Source organism: Calidris pugnax, unplaced genomic scaffold (assembly GCF_001431845.1).
Source record: "Calidris pugnax isolate Ruff unplaced genomic scaffold, ASM143184v1 scaffold44, whole genome shotgun sequence".
NCBI lineage: Eukaryota > Metazoa > Chordata > Aves > Charadriiformes > Scolopacidae > Calidris > Calidris pugnax.
The window spans coordinates 4929864-4949289 of NW_015094506.1; the positions used below are offsets into that span (position 1 = coordinate 4929864).

Genomic DNA, 19426 nt, shown 5'->3' on the forward strand with positions numbered 1-19426 from the left:
ATTCTTCTCCCAGACATTCTTGGTGTTAAACTACCAGGGAATTTCTCAATACTTCAAATAGAAAAATACTCTCCAGAACAATCCTACTGAAAATTGAATGATGGACACAGCAGGATTTATTTGGATTTTATGGCCTAGGACTATTAAACAAAACTATGCAAAAAGAACATATATACATTGACTGAGACAAGAGTTATGACCTTAATGCTTTATGGTCAGGAAAGCGTCTGCGAAAATCAGTGGAAAAATAATTAAAGCACATTTCTGACAGGGCACGCTGCTTCTGAAGCACAGGGTTTTGCTCCCTGTCTGCATGAGAACATGGCGTGAATTCACATGTTCTCAGAAGTAATGGGGTTAGAGAATTTCACATATTTCTGTGTAGCAAGTCCATTTTTTTTTGAAGCAGCTTAAGGTACTCAGCTTGGAAAAGCAAGAGGTTATGTTCCTCCTATGTAGCTGGTATCTGCATTTCAAGCTTTCAAGATTCAAAATAGGTGGATTCAAGAGGGCAGCATGCCTGCTCACTGGCAATGTATGTTCTAGCAGTTCAGAAATCTCACCACCAGATATTTGGGGCAATATCCTATAATTCTGTACCATACTCATACTTGAAGTTAAAAGAAAACTGTGTCAAAAAAATCTTGTTCTTTATGAATTATTTTAATGAACCAAATATGAAGTGACATAAACACAGGTCAAGGAAAATAACATGAAACCAGCCCCACCGGCTGCTGACAGAACGTAAAGATAGAATGGTTGAAGATAATTTAAGGGAAAACAAGAAAGCATAGTGAGAGATACTCATTCTTTCCCAGAACGTCAAACAGATCATAGAGTAGTTAAAATTTCATGTCGAGTGCTTAAATAAGGTCTCTGCTTTGTTTCTTAACACAGTGGGTCCACAGAGGAATAGGGAATGGGCTATCCCTGAATTCATGGCAACAGATCCTACATTCCAAATTCCTCCAAATAATGGAGACAGAGGTGGCTAAAAAGAAAAAGTAATAGAGAAAGTGAGGACCCTTTGTTACCCAGCCTAGTCTCAGAAGTGGAAAATGTTTTCTAGACCCCATCATCTTTGGCATAGGTTTCTTGTTCAATGTTTACGTGAATGCTTTAGCCCCATGACTGTGAAGGTTGCAGCAGTCAGTTTCTCATACACTAGAAACATAAGAGCAGCAGTAAGGACCGTCTGCAGGAGCTTTGCTTCAAGGCCTTTGTAGAGTCCCATTATTCCAAAACGCCTAAGAAAAACAAAACACACAAGACGACGACAACTGTGAATAGCCTTCTGCAAGTAAATTGGCAATTCATAAAGAAGAATTAATATCACAAGTTAATGAAACTGTAAGAATCTTAAATTCATTCCTGATCTTTTGAATGCCAGCTATATTAGCAATATATTAGAGAGAAAATTCTGCAGAAAGTGAAGTCTTTTGTGCAGGCAACTTGCTTCTTTTCAAGATGAGGTGAACGAGTTGGTATCCATGGATATCCTTGATAACACTCCCTGTACAGATACTTAGGTTTGTGTTCTTATTCTGCAATGTATTACAAAAACCAGGTTGACTCAAATGGCAAGTTTAAAAGGGGCAAAAAGAAACAGAAGTTAGATTCAGCAACATTTTCAACATACCAGTAATACTCAAGTCTTCGGTATCATGTTAGGAAAAGAAAATAGAAAGCTCACCTCACTCTCTGTTGAAGAAGGTAAAGAACATTTCTAAGACTGCCTAGTGTTCGGTTCTCTGGGTTCAACCTGTGGCGTCCAAACTGAAAAAAAAGGAAGAGCATTCTGTTGTACTATTTCCCCATGGTGCCAGGCAGGGAATCCCAACACATGCATAAAATGTGGAGAGCCTTTTTTAAACCTCTCTTAACAACTTCCAGGTTATATTAGCCATCAGGGAAGAACGGAGACCAAAGTGCACACTAATGAGCTTTACAGAGCAAACATTTAAACATTATGTGCTACAATAATGCGATTTTGTTTTAAGATGGATTCTAAGAAAGCATTACACAAGGTCATACTTGCTCTCTTTCAGTTGCTCTGGAGGAAACAGTTTTCAAGATCTCAAAAGCGTAACTTGCAAAGTCTTAGTAGGGAGATGACATTCAAAGCAAGTTCTTCCTGGCTGGCTCAGCTTTCATTTAACAATGATGCAAAGCCTCATACCCCTGCAGACCATTGTTATGGTGAGATCGCATAGCTGAACCCAAAATTTATCTGCCCAGCAATGGTCTTTGAGCAAAACATTTACATGTGAGCTGTTGTAAAAGAATCTAGAGTTGTTCAATCCACCTACCTGGCCTAAATAGTACTTCTCTTTTACTCACTGTGTTTGCTTATCCCCAAACTGTTTTTCAGTGGGCATGACAGCCGCTGCTGTAATTTTATGTCTCAGAGTTAAACTAGCGATTTCAGCTACTCCTTTTCTAGCATTTATTGATACTCTCATATGATACAGGTTGATACTACTGTCAGCAAGCTTTAACTATGAATTATTGCTACGCAAACGTTGCCACACTTGTTTTTATAAAATAATCAAACAGCTTTTGAAGCCTGTGTTATGCTTCTGTGCTAAGAAAGGTGAACTTGCGCAACTGCCAGTGGATGAGTTTCTCCCAGAACTTTCCTCAGACAACTGCTACTTCTTCAGTGCAAGAAATTATGATTGACAGTAGACAGAATATTCAAGTAGATTTAGGCAGTTCAGACATTATAAGAAAATGGCAGAATGACACAGATCTTTTTGCTATATGTTTTAAGAACTCAGCATTCTGTTGCTGCTGTTTCCATCTATTTGAAATCTCTCTTTATGAGGCAACTACGTGCTCACAATCCACGATCATCTCATCAGAAATTAAATCATTTGGTACTGATAAATCAGCATTAAGGATTATTGTCAAAGTCTCAGACACATCCCAAAAATATTCCTAACTAGGTTCCAAGCTAGAGTGCCAGACACTGCCAAGATTATTCATAAACTTCCAAACTAAACCAGGATTAGGTGCTTCCTTCTCTCTTCTCCACCATCAGACTATTTTTGTACTGCAAATAAAGGTTCATCAAGAGGGTGAAAAGTTCACGTCTCCCTAGGACATCAATACTTCACTGATTACTGGAGATTTCCCAAAGGGAGTAGCATTCTCTACAATAGAGAAAAGAGGCTTGAGTTTTAAAAAGAAGTTTTTCACCCAGGATCACTAGAACATTAACAGTCTTGCTATCTCTCCAGAGGCAAATTTAAGTTATCCACTGTTTAATGACATATGGGCTAAAGAACAGTTTCACTGCATAATGAGTAACAGCAGTGCCATGTATGTTTAATGACTGAAAAGCAGATAGATATACCAAATGGCAAGGCTGGAAGCTGCTTACCACTATCAATGACACAGGATAACTCTTCATTATATGTAAAGCAAGAGCAAGAGCAGCGCTTTGCCAGAAAGTTGAAAGTGTAGAGGTGTAGAGACTTCATTACAAAGAACCCTAATAACTTTCAAACAATAGTAAGTTTCTAAAAGTTTAAGGTTGAAAAGAGTTGCGTACTTCTAATCTGATAACAGCACTTAATTATGATGTGTAAGTTTTTATGAATTATATTGAGCTTGTATTAGCTTGTGTGTAAATCTGCTAACATTGTTTCAAAAAACCCTACAACTATACAAAGTAGGCTTCAGGCAGAATGCTATTTCTGAAAACACTAAAACCTTTACTCATAACTTTTTTCTTTGAACAGCACTCAGTAGGAGTGATAAAAACTTTAATATAACAATGCCAGCTTTAGATTAGAAGACAGTTTGCAAAGTCATGCAAGTTTGAACTGGACAGGACAGCTATCACAGATGTACCTGAAGTCACAAATGCATGTTTGTTCTGTTCTCACCAGAAGCATTCAGGGTTTCTGGCTGTTACTTTCATACAGCAAAGGGAAAGAAATTACCCCTAGTAACTGCAGGACGAGATAAAGGTCCTTGCGTTCCCCATCATCACCAGGGAGAGGATGGAGTCGCATTGAAAAGTAGCACAATGGTCATTATTTCACAGTGGGTCACCACCAGGACATGATGGCTAGCTGTGCTCTAGCAGAAAGGCAACTCATCACCACTCAGGCAAGCCAGCAGTGAACTAGCTGGCTTCAGCTGAGGTGAGCAGTAAGCAGCAGCAGCTGGTTAGTACATCAAGCTGGCAGCACAACTTACCAGATCCGCCCTTTTTTTAAAGAATGACACTGTCATCAAGAGACAGAAGAATTTTGTTCAAAAAGCCAAAAGGAAACAGACAAAACATGAAGTAATAGTCACAAGATTGTAACCATTTCTGCAGCAACCAGGCAAAGTAGGGAGGGTTGAAGCAGTTATATTCATGTAAAAAACCTGTGCTGCTGTGCAATGCTAAAGCTAAAATAGAGCAGTCCAACTTTCCTTCCAGTTCTCCTTCACACCATTAGAAAACACATCACAAATTAAAAACAGACTGATGTTGCAACTTATCCAAACAAAGCTAAATTTGCTTAAATGCTTTTCCTGTATCTGTCACTTTAGTAATAAGCCTGTGTTAGCATTTTAACTCCTGAGATGTGTCCAGGCTGTTAATACAAAACAAACCATCCCATGAAGGCACTAGCTCAGCTGATCGTCAAATCAGTTAGAAACACTTCAGAAAAAATGACTGCTGACACAAGTACAGTGTGGTTGACACACCCGTGTGGATTCCATTTTGTCCACCATAAGGGTGGCGAAGCAGAAAGCCATGCAGACACAAAAGTTCTACCAGCATCTTTTCAGGGTGCCAGCAACCACACAGTAAATATATTCAAGTTCTGTTAGTTTGAAATATAGCATCAAAACTATCTTTTTAAAGGCTACCAAAAATCAAAATACATTTTACCCACCCTAATTTGAGAGAAGAAAAACTAAAATAATTACAAAATTTGCATGAAAATAGCTTTTTCCAGATAATTAAAAAACCATATTGGACAAGTCTGAAAAGTGATACTCCTTGCATAGAAAGCTCATCATGTTCAATAATACTTAACTAATTCTCCAAATTTATACAAGTTTTAAAACATGTATGATGGCTTTACCATACTTAGGGCTCCTCCTTACTTGGAAAAAATAGCATTACACTGCATGTGGAAACATTTATTAATAGTAATATTTAACTGTTACAAAAATAATCAAGAAACAACTTACAAAAATGGATGAAAAAGCACAAAAATTAAATTATAATATGCTTGCTTATGTACGGGCAGGTGTTCCTCACCTCAATGTTTGTCTTGTTGCAATATTGGTACGTATTGAAGGTAGCAGCCTTATACAGTGTACATACAAATTGGAAGTGAGAATAAATGCAAGTATTTCCATTACCACTACAATTAGCGCACAAGGCCAGGCAAGTGGTCTAAGATATTATTTATGAGGGAGCTCAGCTTCCCCTGATGAATCACATTCTGGGTACTGACAAGGTCAGACCATCATTCAAATAAAACAAAACCTATGAATAGAGCGAATAGAACTCTTTTTTTTTTTTTTTTGATTACCCTAGGTCATCTGGAAACAAACTGGGCTTAGAGCATTTAATTTTAATTTCCCACTTGACACATTTTCTATTTATAGTCAAATAAGTAAATTTTGCAGTGCCTAAAAGCATTATGGTGCATCAGCTTCTGTGAGACACTGTACTGATGCATCATGTTGAAACATGCACCAGGAATACCAAGTTCTATCAGAATCTGTCAGTGCAGGATCAAAGAAAAGAGGCAGCCTTGTCAATGACCTGCACTGTGCAAAGGAGCTCCCAAAATGACAGGTTCATTAATGCAAAGGAAAACAAGCCATATGGACAGGGCTTGCATTTTACAGAACAAGTCAGGGGCAGTCAGCCTGAAATGAAATCATTACTCACCCGCAGAATCGACTGTACTGTCTGCAGAGGATAAGTGAGGGTGGTGGCTACTGCTTTGGCTATTGCACCAATGACAAAAGCATCCAAGGATGTGAGCTGTTCAACAGATAAAGAACATATTTGACATTGTACCAAAACAGCCAGTTAGCCTTACGCATTTGGGGACTCCATACTTAGATAATCTCCTAGCAGGTACTAGTATCTTTAGCATAAAGATCTCACAAAGCCTCTGGGTCTTCTCATTTTAAAGAGTTAGCTATAAGTCAACCAACTTACTTTCCCACAAGTTTATTTGTAGCTTTCACCTGCTCACAAGCTTTTGCATTTCTAACTTACTCACTAAACTAGGTTACTAAAAAAGTATCAGAGATAAAGCCAAACTAGACCAATTTAAAATACCAAGAGTAGACAAAAGATAAGAGAAGTAGTATTTAAACATATCATCAGTCAGAAGCACTTCAGCTTTTGCAACATTCAAGCTAGTAAGTCACAAGGCACTTGTGAAAAGGTGACAGTGGAAGAATTCTTGAACAATACCACTCTATAATCCTACAACACAATGACTACGCTATCAGGCAGAATCTTAGTCTTGATGATACAAGCTAAAAATCTCATCCTCTATCAGTTTAGAATACCTGCTGGAAGCTCATCCTCACCTCCAAAACCCACAGTGTTCCACAATGCACCAAATACGTGGTTATTATACAGCGCATCTCAGTCTAACACTGTGAATTAATCACTGAAAATAAGCAGGTGCCCATATCAAAGTATGTTCCAAATTTGCAAAGTATGTTTATTCCAATCAGAAATATGCACATATATGCATATCTTTAAAAAGCAAATCCAATATACTTAAGACCATCAAGAAAAGATGAAATAAGAAGAAAAATTTTATCCAAAATAAAAGTATCTATGAAAAGACCACTGCTAGGGCTTCAGGAAAAAAAGTGTTATTAAAATGATAGGGTCCAAAACAAATCTGTGATACTCCAAAGGCTCAATATGCTTGATTTCTTGGAGAAAGGTGACTTCAAAACAGTCTGTACATACACAATTATAAAACAGATACATTACAATTGAAATCTCTAAGATTTGTTCAACCTGTGAACAAATCTAAATAAATGTGGACTAGAGGTGCAGTTTATGTTTTGTTTTGTTGTTGCTTTGGTTTTTGTTTTGTGTTGGTTTTTTTAAACAGAAAGAAGAATTCATCACAGGAATATCTTCCCTAGGGACACGAGAGATTCAAATTTCACTTCACAATCATGGATCTTTTTTATAAGGTATACTAACTCAAAAAAACCCTCAAAAATACAAGATTCAGAACCAAACCTAGAGTTCTGGATTTGCTCAAGTAACACATCAAAGAAAACGTCCATCACCTGGCCTCAGAACATACTCACTTGCAGCTGCTTTTTCAAGAGCTTCCGTTTAGAGCCTTCATAAAACATGAACTGTATGGCAGGATTGAAGACCAGCAGCAAAGAAGGGAAAGTACCATTCCATAAAGCTAAGACTCCTTCATCTCGTATTATCTGATGAAAGGCATCTGAGAAGAAAGGTGAAAAAAAGTCATTAAAATTTTGAGTACAAAATTCTGACTGTAGAAGATGAGAAGTTACACTTAAAGGCCAATATTCAAAGTGTATTAAAATCTGTTGTAATCTTTTATGTTACTTCTTTTAGCCTTCCACTCTAATCTGGAAGTTAACAGAAAAATAGTGACAAAAGAGGTCCTTCGGTTCACATCACCGCTCTCTCCACAGACACCCTGCTCTTTATAGTGCAAGCTCAGCTTCAACACCAAGGTCTTCTAAACCTTGTTCAAAATGACAACAGTATTTACTTATTTTTAAAAGGAAGACCAACTGAACTTGTGGGTGATTAAGAGATTAAGGTTAGTGAAACTGAATTTACAGATTGTCTTCCCAAACTCAGACTTCCAGCTACCACCTCACTGGGCTCACTAATACTCCAGGATTTGTATGATAAGAAACTTGCTTTTGCAAAAGATATTTTAGTTCCAGATGTGCATACTGCCAACTCTTACCATCAGAAATGGCCAAGTCCAGCTACCTGTAAAACTCAATGACTGCAAAGCAATAGAGAAGCATAGAGATTCCAGGGTGAAATCCACCACATAAATAGAAGTCTTTGAACTCCAGAGTCCTTTAAGTTCATTTAATGAACTTCTCTTTGTTTGAAGACAACAACAGGTGCTTACCTATTATGCCTTTATAATTGGTTGGTACAATGTCTTCATTTCTAAATTTTGCTCCCTGCAGCTTCAGACGTGTGTTCACTACCCAAAGAGGAGTGGTCAACAGGACATTCACTACACCTAAAGCAAAACACAGCACAAAGAAAATCAGCCCAAATCAGAAGATTTCAATGTTTTCTATCTACTTTTATCCCAGTTCACACACTACTGAAACTACTGGTAGGAAGAGAGGCGAAAATTAAGACAGCGTAACAGCAAAAATAAACTGGCAATTTGTAATAAGCTACTTCAGGTATCCTCCCTACAGCTCCACCATGAAGTAGCTGTCAGCAGATTACATGCAGTAAGAAGGCATTTCTGCTACTCCTTTCCAAAACTAAAATAAAAAAAACAAACTACAAAACACATCAAATACAGACACATTGAAGGAGTCTGAAGTGAACTCGTTACTTTGCTGCATACTACACCACTCTGAAGCACAACATACTCTTTTATGCCCTGCTTCACTCCATGGTGACTTGCTGCCTGCCTACTTTCAGAAAGAAACACAGAATGCTAAGGCTAGAAGGATTATTTTGTGAGGAGAGATCAAAACAGATACCCATTCAGTAGTGACTGAAGAAGTTACTTTAAAGAAACTATTTAAAAACAAGCTTCTCATCTTTCTTATTAGTATTTCTGCATCACAGAATTTAGCAATTTTTTCTACATAGGTTGCTGTGGTGAGAGTCTGAGTGACAGACTGAATTATTCTGTTATAGTGCTATACTGTGTCCATCTCAATATCAAGAACAGTAAACCTGAAAAAGGTGAAACTTTAGTACCTACTGTTTGTTCTTTTTCTTTTCCTTCAGGAGGATTCAAAAAAGCAGAATATAAACATATTTCAGTATACTTCATAAGGCCTACAAACAGCTCAAAAAAAGTTCTGAGATGAAACAAGCACCAGGAAAGGCAAGCCACATTAACCTCTCTTAACCAAAGCCAATGCGATTACATAATGGAGCAAAACATTGGAACACACTATACTTGTGATTTTTCGCCCAGACTCAGTTACAGAAGTCATAAAACTTCATTTTCTGGATTGGAAAGGTAATTTTTTAATATATTTTTCCAATCTGTATTTGCTACCAGTAGGAGGAATGAGAGATGAGCAGGGAAAATTAGTAAATATCTCAAGTGGAATTTTTCAATTTACGTCAGATTTACTCCATTATAAGAACATAAACTATAGTCACAGAAGTTGTCATTTAGTTGACAAACTATTACCCTAACTCCTGTAGCCTTTGTTCTAAAATATAAGAAAGTTTCCCCCAGTGATAAAGCCAACTTAAGAATTTCTTTCCATACTTTCCCCCAACTATTCAGCCATTCATTATGCTTACACACTGAAAATACAAGACACTGGCAAAAAGTAAACAAATACCACCATCACCCCCATATAATCACGGGCCTTTTTTTGACAGGTTTTTTAACAGCAGCTTGTTTCAGTGTGGTTGCATGAGCAATTATTCCTGCAGAATAGTACAGGCAAACACAGGCACACAGCAGTAATTTTTCACATTGGATTTGCTAAAAAAGCTACTAGTGTCATCATCCCTTCAGAGAAGCCACTGTAGCATCCACACAAGAGGAAGGGATGAAAAAGAACATAAAGTTCCCACTGTACTTGCATATATCTAGGGACTTACTGTCACTTTTAGATTATGACCCCAAAAGAAGTCTGAAAATTGGCACCCAAATCCTTACATTAAAAGCTCTTATTATCCTAATAAAAAAATATTTCAGAATTGGCATATATGTTTCCCTCTGATAAAATCTATCATCTCTCCCTGCCACTTATGCTCACAATCTAAAAGATGATGCTCAAATACCACAGTAAACAACACACCAGGCACAAAAAAACCACTAGACTGCAACAGCACTGTGTTGTGTGCCAGAATTCAGAATACAAACAGCTTATGCACATTATGAGGTGGGGAAGACACAGAAGAACAACCACAGTTGTACAACAAAGCAGGTCTGCATACAGTGGGAGGCATAAGCACTCAGTGTGACCCCCAGTGGACTTCATAAAGAAAAACATTAGATAAAAAAAATCTCAATTTCATAAAAAAATGTTAGTATATTCGAAGTCCTACCTGCAACAACCCCAAGAACCAAGTCTTTTCCAGTGGTTGAATGCTGACCTTTGACCCAGAGAGCTTTAAGACTATTAAATGTATAAAAATAAACAAAATTGGAGCAGCAAAGGCTGGAGATAACAGGAAACCATCCTCGATATGGTGCCAACCTAATGGAGAGGAAAAAGTCATGGTGAGGATCAGCAAAGGATTTATGTGACCTGTTTGATTTTACATGTTGATGGAGGGTTCCAGAGACACAATATTGTATACTACACACAACACTAACTAGGTATGTCGTTATCATTAATGGTAACAAACCATACTGAACTCCTGACTGCACTTATATTTATAAATTACAATAATCAGGAATAATGCCATTGAAAAGGAGCTGCAGAAGTACAATATATTTACAGTGAAAAGCTTGGGGCTCACTCACTCCAGAAGTATTACCAGTGTATTCGCTCTCTACCAACAGTCAGCAATGAACTACAAACATCCAGGGGATGAATATATGTTTGAAATCTCTATGTTAACATACAGACTGATACAGTCAATTTAAACCATATACTAAAATGTACCAAGGCATGAGGAGAATTCTCACCTCTGTTGAGAAACAGAGTTGCAAACCTAATACAAAAGATAATTCAGTAAAGAGATGCTCACATCTCCAAGGAAACAAAGCAATTCTTAATGTAACCAGAAAAAAAAAAATAAAATAACTACTCCTTCAAAATATACAAAACTATAGTATGGAAGAAAAAAAAAACCGCCTCTCGATTCTTACATAATATTTATAGATGGAAGACTAGTTACTGAAATTAATATACTCCACCAAGGAGAGTTTTCCAAAGCATGCAACCTGGGAGATATGCAGGTGGGAGGAATTTCTAATAAACGCCTTGCAGTAAAGTCTACAGCAAATCAGTCATGCAAGTGAGAAAAAGACATTACCCATTTAAATTTAACTAGATTAATCACAGGTGAAAAACTGAATATCCCCTTATGATTCACAGCTATTTTTCAGGTGTTGTGAATGACTGTCGTTGTGTATCATCTAAATCTAGCTTGATTTAAGAACGATTTCGTAACAGCTGACTAACAAAACTCCCTTCTCCAACAGGCCTGTTGAGCCTGTAAAACAGAAATATCTCAACAGTTGCCCTACATCTGCAGCATGTTCTACAATACATCCAAAAAGAGATAATGATATGCACCTTAACTTAAGCTGCACAGAACAGATATCATGTTGAGAGCATAAAAAAAATCTCCTCAATGACTAGCAGTAATCATGGAGGCTCTTCAGTATTCATTAAAATATTGGGAATACACAGAATATAAGGACCCCCAAGAAAGATACCATAAAAGATGCAAGGCTGGTAAATGCAGCACCTGACTGTTCTTATGATGTAAATGCTAGTTTTTCCATCTTGGATGTATCAGGTGCTTCTCCCTCCCATATAGCTGAGAATGCACCACATTAGGACTGATTCTGAAGTCACAGGCTTAGCTAACCGTACAGGTACAGTTACAAATTAACTGACCATACAGTTAGTCATGAGTAGAATTAAAACAATCTTTGCATCACCTCTCTCTTCTACGCAAGAAAAGGAAGGGAGAAACACCCTCTGGGCACTATGTCCTCTGACAGTGTTAGTTTGGTTTTGTTTGAATTTATTAAGAACAACTTCTGATGATTTTCAAACTAAATATCTTGCAGTACAACACATGAAACTAAGACAAAAAACATGAGTTTATTTTAATTACTTAAGTTTTCAATGCTAGTATCCCTAATTCACGAACAAATACTTCTACACACAAATAAAACCTAAGGTAACTTTATTTCCTTTATCTAGATGCGAAAAGAAGTTTCACAAAGCTGTAACATGAGACAAGACTCAACAAACTAAATGTGTTGGTTTTTGGGGCTTTCTGTTATTCCACACACATCTCTAGAACCAGTATCATTGCTTAGTCAGGCCTTCCCAATAACTTTGGAAGACACAATGTTCCCCTCTTGCCAGAATTACTGATTTTTTCTGTTTCACAGGAAAAGTAGGATGACCACTTTTGCAGTCTCTCCAGTTAACTTTTGTCATGAGGGTGACAAGTAAACTTCAATTTAAAGAGAAAAAAAAAAAGAGAAAAAAGAAAAATTAAGAAGTTATGTAAGAACGTGAACAAAAGAAATCACCAACTGACCAAGAAGTACTCATGCATACAGCTGCCAACTGCTTAAGTTCAAAGGTGGCAAAACATTATTGGCCAAGATAAACTTTTGACAACTTTAATGTCCTGGAAGCTTTGGTCTACCTAAGAGTAGGTAGATTCACTTAGGAAAATGCTTCTGACAAGGACACGCATACAACTGTTCTTCCCAGCTAGCTCAGCTCAGGCTACGTGGCAAATACTAATGCACAGCATTGCTGAAAGTTAACTGCTTATAGATAGATCTTGAATCTCACCAGCATAAAGTCACTTGTTTACTTCCACACACTGAGGAGGAGAAAAAACTTCCAGCTGGGAAACATGTCTCAATTATCCTGTTGAAAGTGGCTCAGCTGCCCAAGAGTTTCATCTGGGTTATGAGACATGGACACACCCAAGAATCCAGGCAGACGAAGCTGGTTTATCAGGTACATGAAGGCACATTTGCCTACAAACCTGCATTTCTGAGGAGGTACAGCTACCTCCCTAATGGAGGCACAGTTACATCACTGAACGGATCCATTGCATAAGGTGCTCGAGAAACTTAATCCAAATTAGCTGAAGCCAAACACATAAGATAATGCAAGTTATATCACACTTAAAGGGAGACATTTTAAATCAGAGTAAAAATCTGCCCACATAGATACAGGCTATTCCACACAAAATCAAATTAGTTTTAAAGCTTGTCTACATAAAGACAAGCAGGAAATCAGTATTTACTCACAGTCCTTCTTCTTTGATTATTTCCAATAAGACTGCTGGTGTTGTCTTAGACTTCCGCTTCTCATCAACTGGAAAACAAAGGAATCAAATTTTTAGATTATTCCAATTTAACGCTCCTTTTGAAGTCCTTATCCTTCCTATTCTGAACATTCTCCAGAAGAGCATGTTTCTTCTTCCTCATAAAGGACAGACGTTCCCTATTTCTGTAGCAAATCCAGAAAGCATCTCCTTATTTTCATTAGCTGGGTAAGGCTGCTTCCTTTTTTTTTTAATTCTTCCCCCAGACTAGCAGGTTCTGTTGTGCACCAGAATATCTGTAGTTACTGATTCCTAACCTGACAGTTGTGACATGAACTGAAGGTAGGTTCTCCTTAGGGAATAGACTAGAATTGGGCCTGCCTAACTGCTCTCAAAATCATTCCTTAGACTCCAGACTAGCATCCTTAGCAGAGCAATCTCTTACAGGTAATCTGCAAACACCTAAGCCTTAGCAAAATACTGTCCCTTCCTGCACTGAAAGCTGCTCAATATATGAGCAGCATATATGATATGGTGCTCATTTCTCAACCACATATTTCTGATGACCTGGCTGATGCTCTCTCTCTAGCTCTTAATAGCACTTTAGTCAAAGTGCTAAAATGCTTGGTGATTCTGTGACTTTTGATTAGAAGATAAAGTTTATACTCAGATGCATTTTTGTAAATATTGGATGTTCCTACTCCCAGTTCTAATCCTGACTTTTCCCTTTAAACCATTGCTAGGAATGATTCTAGATTAGTTGTTCATGATACTGCCCCTGTGTTTTGAAGTGTTCTCAGCAGCCAAAAGCAACAGCACACAAACGTAACCCTGTGTAATCTCACATCTTTATTTCTTTTTGTCTTAAACAACCATTTAAAAGCCATGTCTGGTGACACATCACACAGCCTTTTCAGTTAATTAAAACGTTGCCCAATACTTTCAGAAGGGAGAATTATCTTCAGCTGGAAAAATGGTGTTAGTGATTAAATGGTGTTAATGTTACACAGGTAAGATTCCTGTTCATGCAAGACAGGTTCCCCTACAACCACCCTTACAAGTGCCCAAGCCAAGATGAACAGAAACACCATCATACAAAGAAACTAGAGTTTGACACTTACCCTGCAGTCTAAGCCTAGCTGTATCCAAAGGAAAAAATACAGTCATTGCAGTCATACTGCCCTGAAAAACAAAATAAACTGGCTATATAGTATCAGTTGCTTGTATAGATGCCTGCCAGACTCTTTGTACCCCTTCATTTCTCACCCAGAAACCAGTGTAGTGAGTAAATTTAAAAAGGGGATAAACCCCATACATAACAATGTCTATTTGAAGTGTTTTTCAGTCCCATGCTTGCAAATGAGATTTTTTTCTCTTGTATTGTATCAAGCTAAAATTAAAACTATTAGAAACTTTTTGCCCACAGAGAAAGTTTCCAAAGTCCATGAGCTGATAAAGTGTGAGTCAGGATACAAACATACTGCACCTTCTCTACCTCCCATTAACCTCAGTACCCAATTTCTAGTTTAAAAAGAAAAAAAAGAAAAAAAAAGACTGTGACACAAGCAACTGTTGTGTTACAATAACTTGGTTTCAACCTAAGAATAAAACAACAGAAGAATTTTTGTTCATTAAAAACTGATAGTACATGTTTTTCAGGTCTTAAATCTAGCACTGTACTAAATTCCAACTTAGGTAATAAAGACCTGCCTACCAAGACACCCCCTACGGCACGAGTTACACATGATGAATTAAATTATGACCTAGATATTCTGTGAACCCAAAGCTCTCTCTTCACTTCCTGTGCAATCCAACCATTAAAGCTTCTAAATGGAAAAGCCACCGGCCACTCTCCTTTACAACAGGGTTAAATACTGTATTTGCAAATGCCCTCATCTTCCATACAGGCTGTTCCCTCTCTCTCCAGCATCATTCAGCTTCATCATTCTTTAGTATTTCAGCATTAATATTGTACAGCTTTTTGAAAAATGACACCTAACTCCAAAAGAGCCTGGCTTGGTGTAAACCTGTTAACACTTTCTGGTAATATTAAATGCATTAAGTGGCTGCTGAAGCTGTGGCACTCTTCTGTTAGTAGCCATGCAAACTGTTTAAACGGTGGGAAGGTCTGGGATTCAGCAAGGCACACAAGCATTGTGCTTAAAGCATATAGCACAGTCTTGCTTGAACTTTTCTAGAACTATTTAAGTGAGCTTTGCCCCTGGGAACACCCCAGCTCCTGAGCAGACAGCTTGGACCTCTCTGTACAATCAGTTTGAACCTCTCTACAACCAGCAACAGGATTATTTTTCCTCATTATGACAATAGTTGGTTGAAGTCTTCACAAGACTTAAGTTTCTCCAGTTTTCATAACACCAGGTAGCAGATGAAAGGAAACATTTGGCCATAATTACCCGGTTATTTTAACCCATTTAGTTTGGGCTCTAGCCAAAAGGGTTGGTTCTGCTCTCCCACCTACTTGTCTGGTGTCTGCTCATTCTCGGTACCTACTGTGAACACAGATGGACAGCAAGTAGGATTAATGAACCCATCTGACTAAAAAATTACAAAAAATAAATTTCAGTTAGAAGGCTAGTACCAGCAGAAAAAGAAGTGCCAGAAAGAGCCAAAATATACCTCCCAATGACAGCTGCACTACAGCGACTCTGAGGCCAACCTCAAAACACAGTTACACACATCTATGCACAAAACAGCTACCAGACTGAACAGTCACTACAAGTTCCAGCCTTCCCCTCGATTTATCCTGCTTCCATCATCCTGAAGTGAGAGTTTTATCCTGAACCCTAATCTCAATGCAATTCAATATACAGCAACACAAACACTTGCACTCAAAACACTTGCAGAAAATGGAAACGGGGAAATAGTAGGGCACACAGGACACAAGGTACAGAACAGAGTATTTCAGTTGGAAGGGACCTACAACCATCATCTAGCCTAACACAAGTTAAAGCATATTAAGAGCATTGTCCAAATGGCTCCTAAACACTGACAGGGATGGAACATTGACCACCTCCCTAGGAAGCCTCTTCCAGTGTTTGACCACCCTCTCAGTAAAGAAATGTCTTCAAATGTGAATTCTGAACCTTTCCTGCTGCAGCTTCAAACCATTCCCACACGATGAGTCTTACAGGTTTCTTAAAACTGGGTTAAAACACACGTGAAGCTAGAGCTAGACAGAATGTCATGAGATAACTCAGATGATCCAACCGATTACTGCCAATAAGAGGTAATTTGTACCCTCTCCCCTCCTTTTGCTAAATTGAGGGTAATAAACTCAGAAAAACAGAGTCACTTTTCTCCTCAGTTCAGAAATGGAGCAACTCAACTACATGTCAAGAAGATTGCCAGAAGCATTGCGTGGAGGAGATAGGATCTCATGGCTAGAAGTAAGCGAAAGGAGGATGAGCAGGACCAGCCCTTTCCCCAGCAACAAAAACCCTTGAAATGGGCTCAGATTCCTTACTGAATCACACTTGAGACCAGCAGGGAAGGTAACTCATAGTATTGATTGCAGGTACATACAATAAAGCATATGACCTTGTACTGTTGAAAGGGTGAGGCCTCGCTGTCCACCTTCCCACCACCTCCCTGCCAGTGCTGAATCCCAGCAGTTTGCCAAGTCAAGTCATGCTATCGCTGAACGATCACTAAGACAGGTACAAACTGGCCTAAGTAATCCCAGCTCTTGGTCAACTGTATTTGCATCCCTGCCTCCTCCGTTCTGGCAGCTTAACTTTTTGGGCACCCACACAGCAATGCAGACAAGGAAACTAATCTGGCTGAAAAATAACTTCTTCCATCAGGCTACTTCTTCAATCAAGATCAGTCCCCTGATCAGCCACAGCACCACATTAACAACTGTGAAGTAGCTTAGGGGTGGCAGCAAGCAGACAGAACAAATGGCCTGAGGTGACTGCTGCCAACAAGAGGCATGCAGGACCACAGCCTAAAGTTTGGATTTCTAAAAAATAATAATTACAAATTTAAAAAATAAAAAAAATAAATTATGTTGTCAGCCAACATTCAGAGTCAAACAAAGCAGCCTGACTACTGCCATCAACACTGCTATAAAGTCCTCATTCCTACAGCTTTTGTAACAGGAAGGTTACTTTATAGCCATATGCAGAGTTAAAGAATACTTATGTAATTCACCGTTCACAGGACATCAAGCACTGACTTTTTTGACTCACAAAACTATTCATTTTTCTTGAATTTGACTAGGTAGCCCAGAAGATATATGAACTTTTACCAAACTAGAACAGAAACAAATATTATCATGTTATGATCCAACATGTTCTTCTGACTCATTACCTCAGCACAGTTCTGCGGGCTGCGCTTTTTTAAAAAAAAAAAATAAAAAAATTCTTGCATCACAGCCATACATCAGCATTCTTTATAATAATTTAAACAAACGGTGAGGCAGCATCAGAACAGTTAGTACCCATGTCAAAGATCTTGCCAAAATTTGTATTACAGCAGCAAACAGAAATCTTTAATTCGATGACTACATCTTTACCGTAACAAAAAAATATCAAGGTTTCCAGCATTAGGCAGAAAGAAAAAAACCCCACCACCTCATTTTAGGAAAAAGTTCTTGCTCCAGAGCTTTAAACTGTATATGAATATTAAGGGACAGCAAGTGGAAGTCACAACAGCTCCAAAAAGTTCTGTCTTCCTTCATAGCAAAATCACTGCTGTGATAGGAGCAGTACCTTCAAACACAACAAGGAATTTCTATTAACTTAATTAACACCACCACGGGGTTTGAGATACCATTTCATTACATGTTTTAAGTTTATGGCTGGATTTATAAATTCAGTTTATACCACAAACTTTTTTCAGGAGCACAGTTCAATTATAATCTGTATATGAGAGTGAGAAGCTGACAGTGAGGGCTAGAAAGTATTAGCTACTTCTGTACAAGCCAGTAAAAGGAGAATGAGCACTATTTCAATAATGAGATCGTTTGAGAGAGCTCCATTTCTTGAAACTGGAAACAAAATCCCCATTGCCTTTGATGCTTAAATAAGCAAACTTAAAACAGTTTAAAGAGCAGACAATAATGCCAATGTTTATTTATGATAAAAACAAAACACCCTTTGGAGTATTTTTTTTCCTTTTAGAATCAGCCATTATTGCTCAATAACATTTAATGACTTTCATCCTATAGAAGGCATTGTGAGTTCTTCTAAGGACAGGAAGCTTTGCCAGAACAGTGGATCAGCAATTGCTAAAATACACATTTCGGTGTTCTCGCCAGTCTGGAATAACCCAAGAGTAGATTTGCATCAGCTTGGGTGAAATCCGTCAGTACACCCAGTCCAACGTGCTACTTTGCACTAGTTTTTAAATCTGTTGAAAGTATGGGATTGATTTACTATTTACAGAATTAGCATTCATTCATTCAAGGGCTGGACATAGCATGAAGTCTACGGAAACTAAAACTACTTTTTAATTTGCAAGTGTCATATGAAAAATTTAATTAAATAACCTATACAAACCTCCTCTAGCTGTACTGTGTCACCTCACCTTTCACAACTTCTAAGTACGTATGAGACAATTGCAGAATCATAGAATGGTTTGGGTTGGAAGGGGAATATCATCGAGTTCCAACCCCCTGCCATGGACAGGGACATCTGCCACCAGACCAGGTTGCACAAAGCCCCATAGAGCCTGGCCTTGAACACTTCCAGGGATGGGTCAGCCACAGCTTCTCTGGGAACCTGTTCCAGTGCCGCACCACCCTCACAGTAAAGAATTTCTTCTTGATATCTAAACTAAACCTATTCTCTACCAGTCTGAATGTGGATGCTTAGTACAACTCTTACATTACATAGCTAAAATGTTGTCCCTATAACTTCTGGGAGGCTTAAATTGTCATTGTCAATTTCATGCCCAACCTTCAGATAGCTACACACTCACTTTCTCAGGCAGCACACCTGCAGCTCCAACCACCCAGAAGGAAGCTCCAGCTGCCCAAGACAACAGCAAGCCTCAAGGTTTATCAAATCTCACATCCAAAACAAGTGACAGGAACAACGAGGGCTTTGCACAGCGTGCTCGCAGGGGACGGGTGGCTCCCTGCGACTCGCTATCAGGGAGTCCCAAACCCTCCTCTTGTCACGGTGAAGGCCTTGGGCACACCTCAGCACCCCAACACAGCTTACCCCGGCCCGCACCCCACCGAGCCTCCCCCTC

At 38.5% G+C, this 19426-nt stretch overlaps 1 protein-coding gene across 1 annotated transcript in view; it reads right to left on the reverse strand.

Moving 5' to 3' along the window:
- Nucleotides 1-644: 644 nt before the first annotated feature.
- Nucleotides 645-19426, reverse strand: part of SLC25A17 (solute carrier family 25 (mitochondrial carrier; peroxisomal membrane protein, 34kDa), member 17) — a 19165-nt gene continuing 383 nt past the window's right edge. Inside the window, exons 2-9 of the mRNA XM_014964249.1 lie at nucleotides 14329-14389; nucleotides 13191-13257; nucleotides 10277-10428; nucleotides 8139-8255; nucleotides 7318-7463; nucleotides 5915-6010; nucleotides 1694-1776; nucleotides 645-1247 (exon numbers count right to left, since the gene is read on the reverse strand). Of these exons, the coding sequence (XP_014819735.1) occupies nucleotides 1100-1247; nucleotides 1694-1776; nucleotides 5915-6010; nucleotides 7318-7463; nucleotides 8139-8255; nucleotides 10277-10428; nucleotides 13191-13257; nucleotides 14329-14389 (870 nt within the window). The 3' untranslated portion in view covers nucleotides 645-1099. The remainder of the gene's footprint in view (nucleotides 1248-1693; nucleotides 1777-5914; nucleotides 6011-7317; nucleotides 7464-8138; nucleotides 8256-10276; nucleotides 10429-13190; nucleotides 13258-14328; nucleotides 14390-19426) is intronic.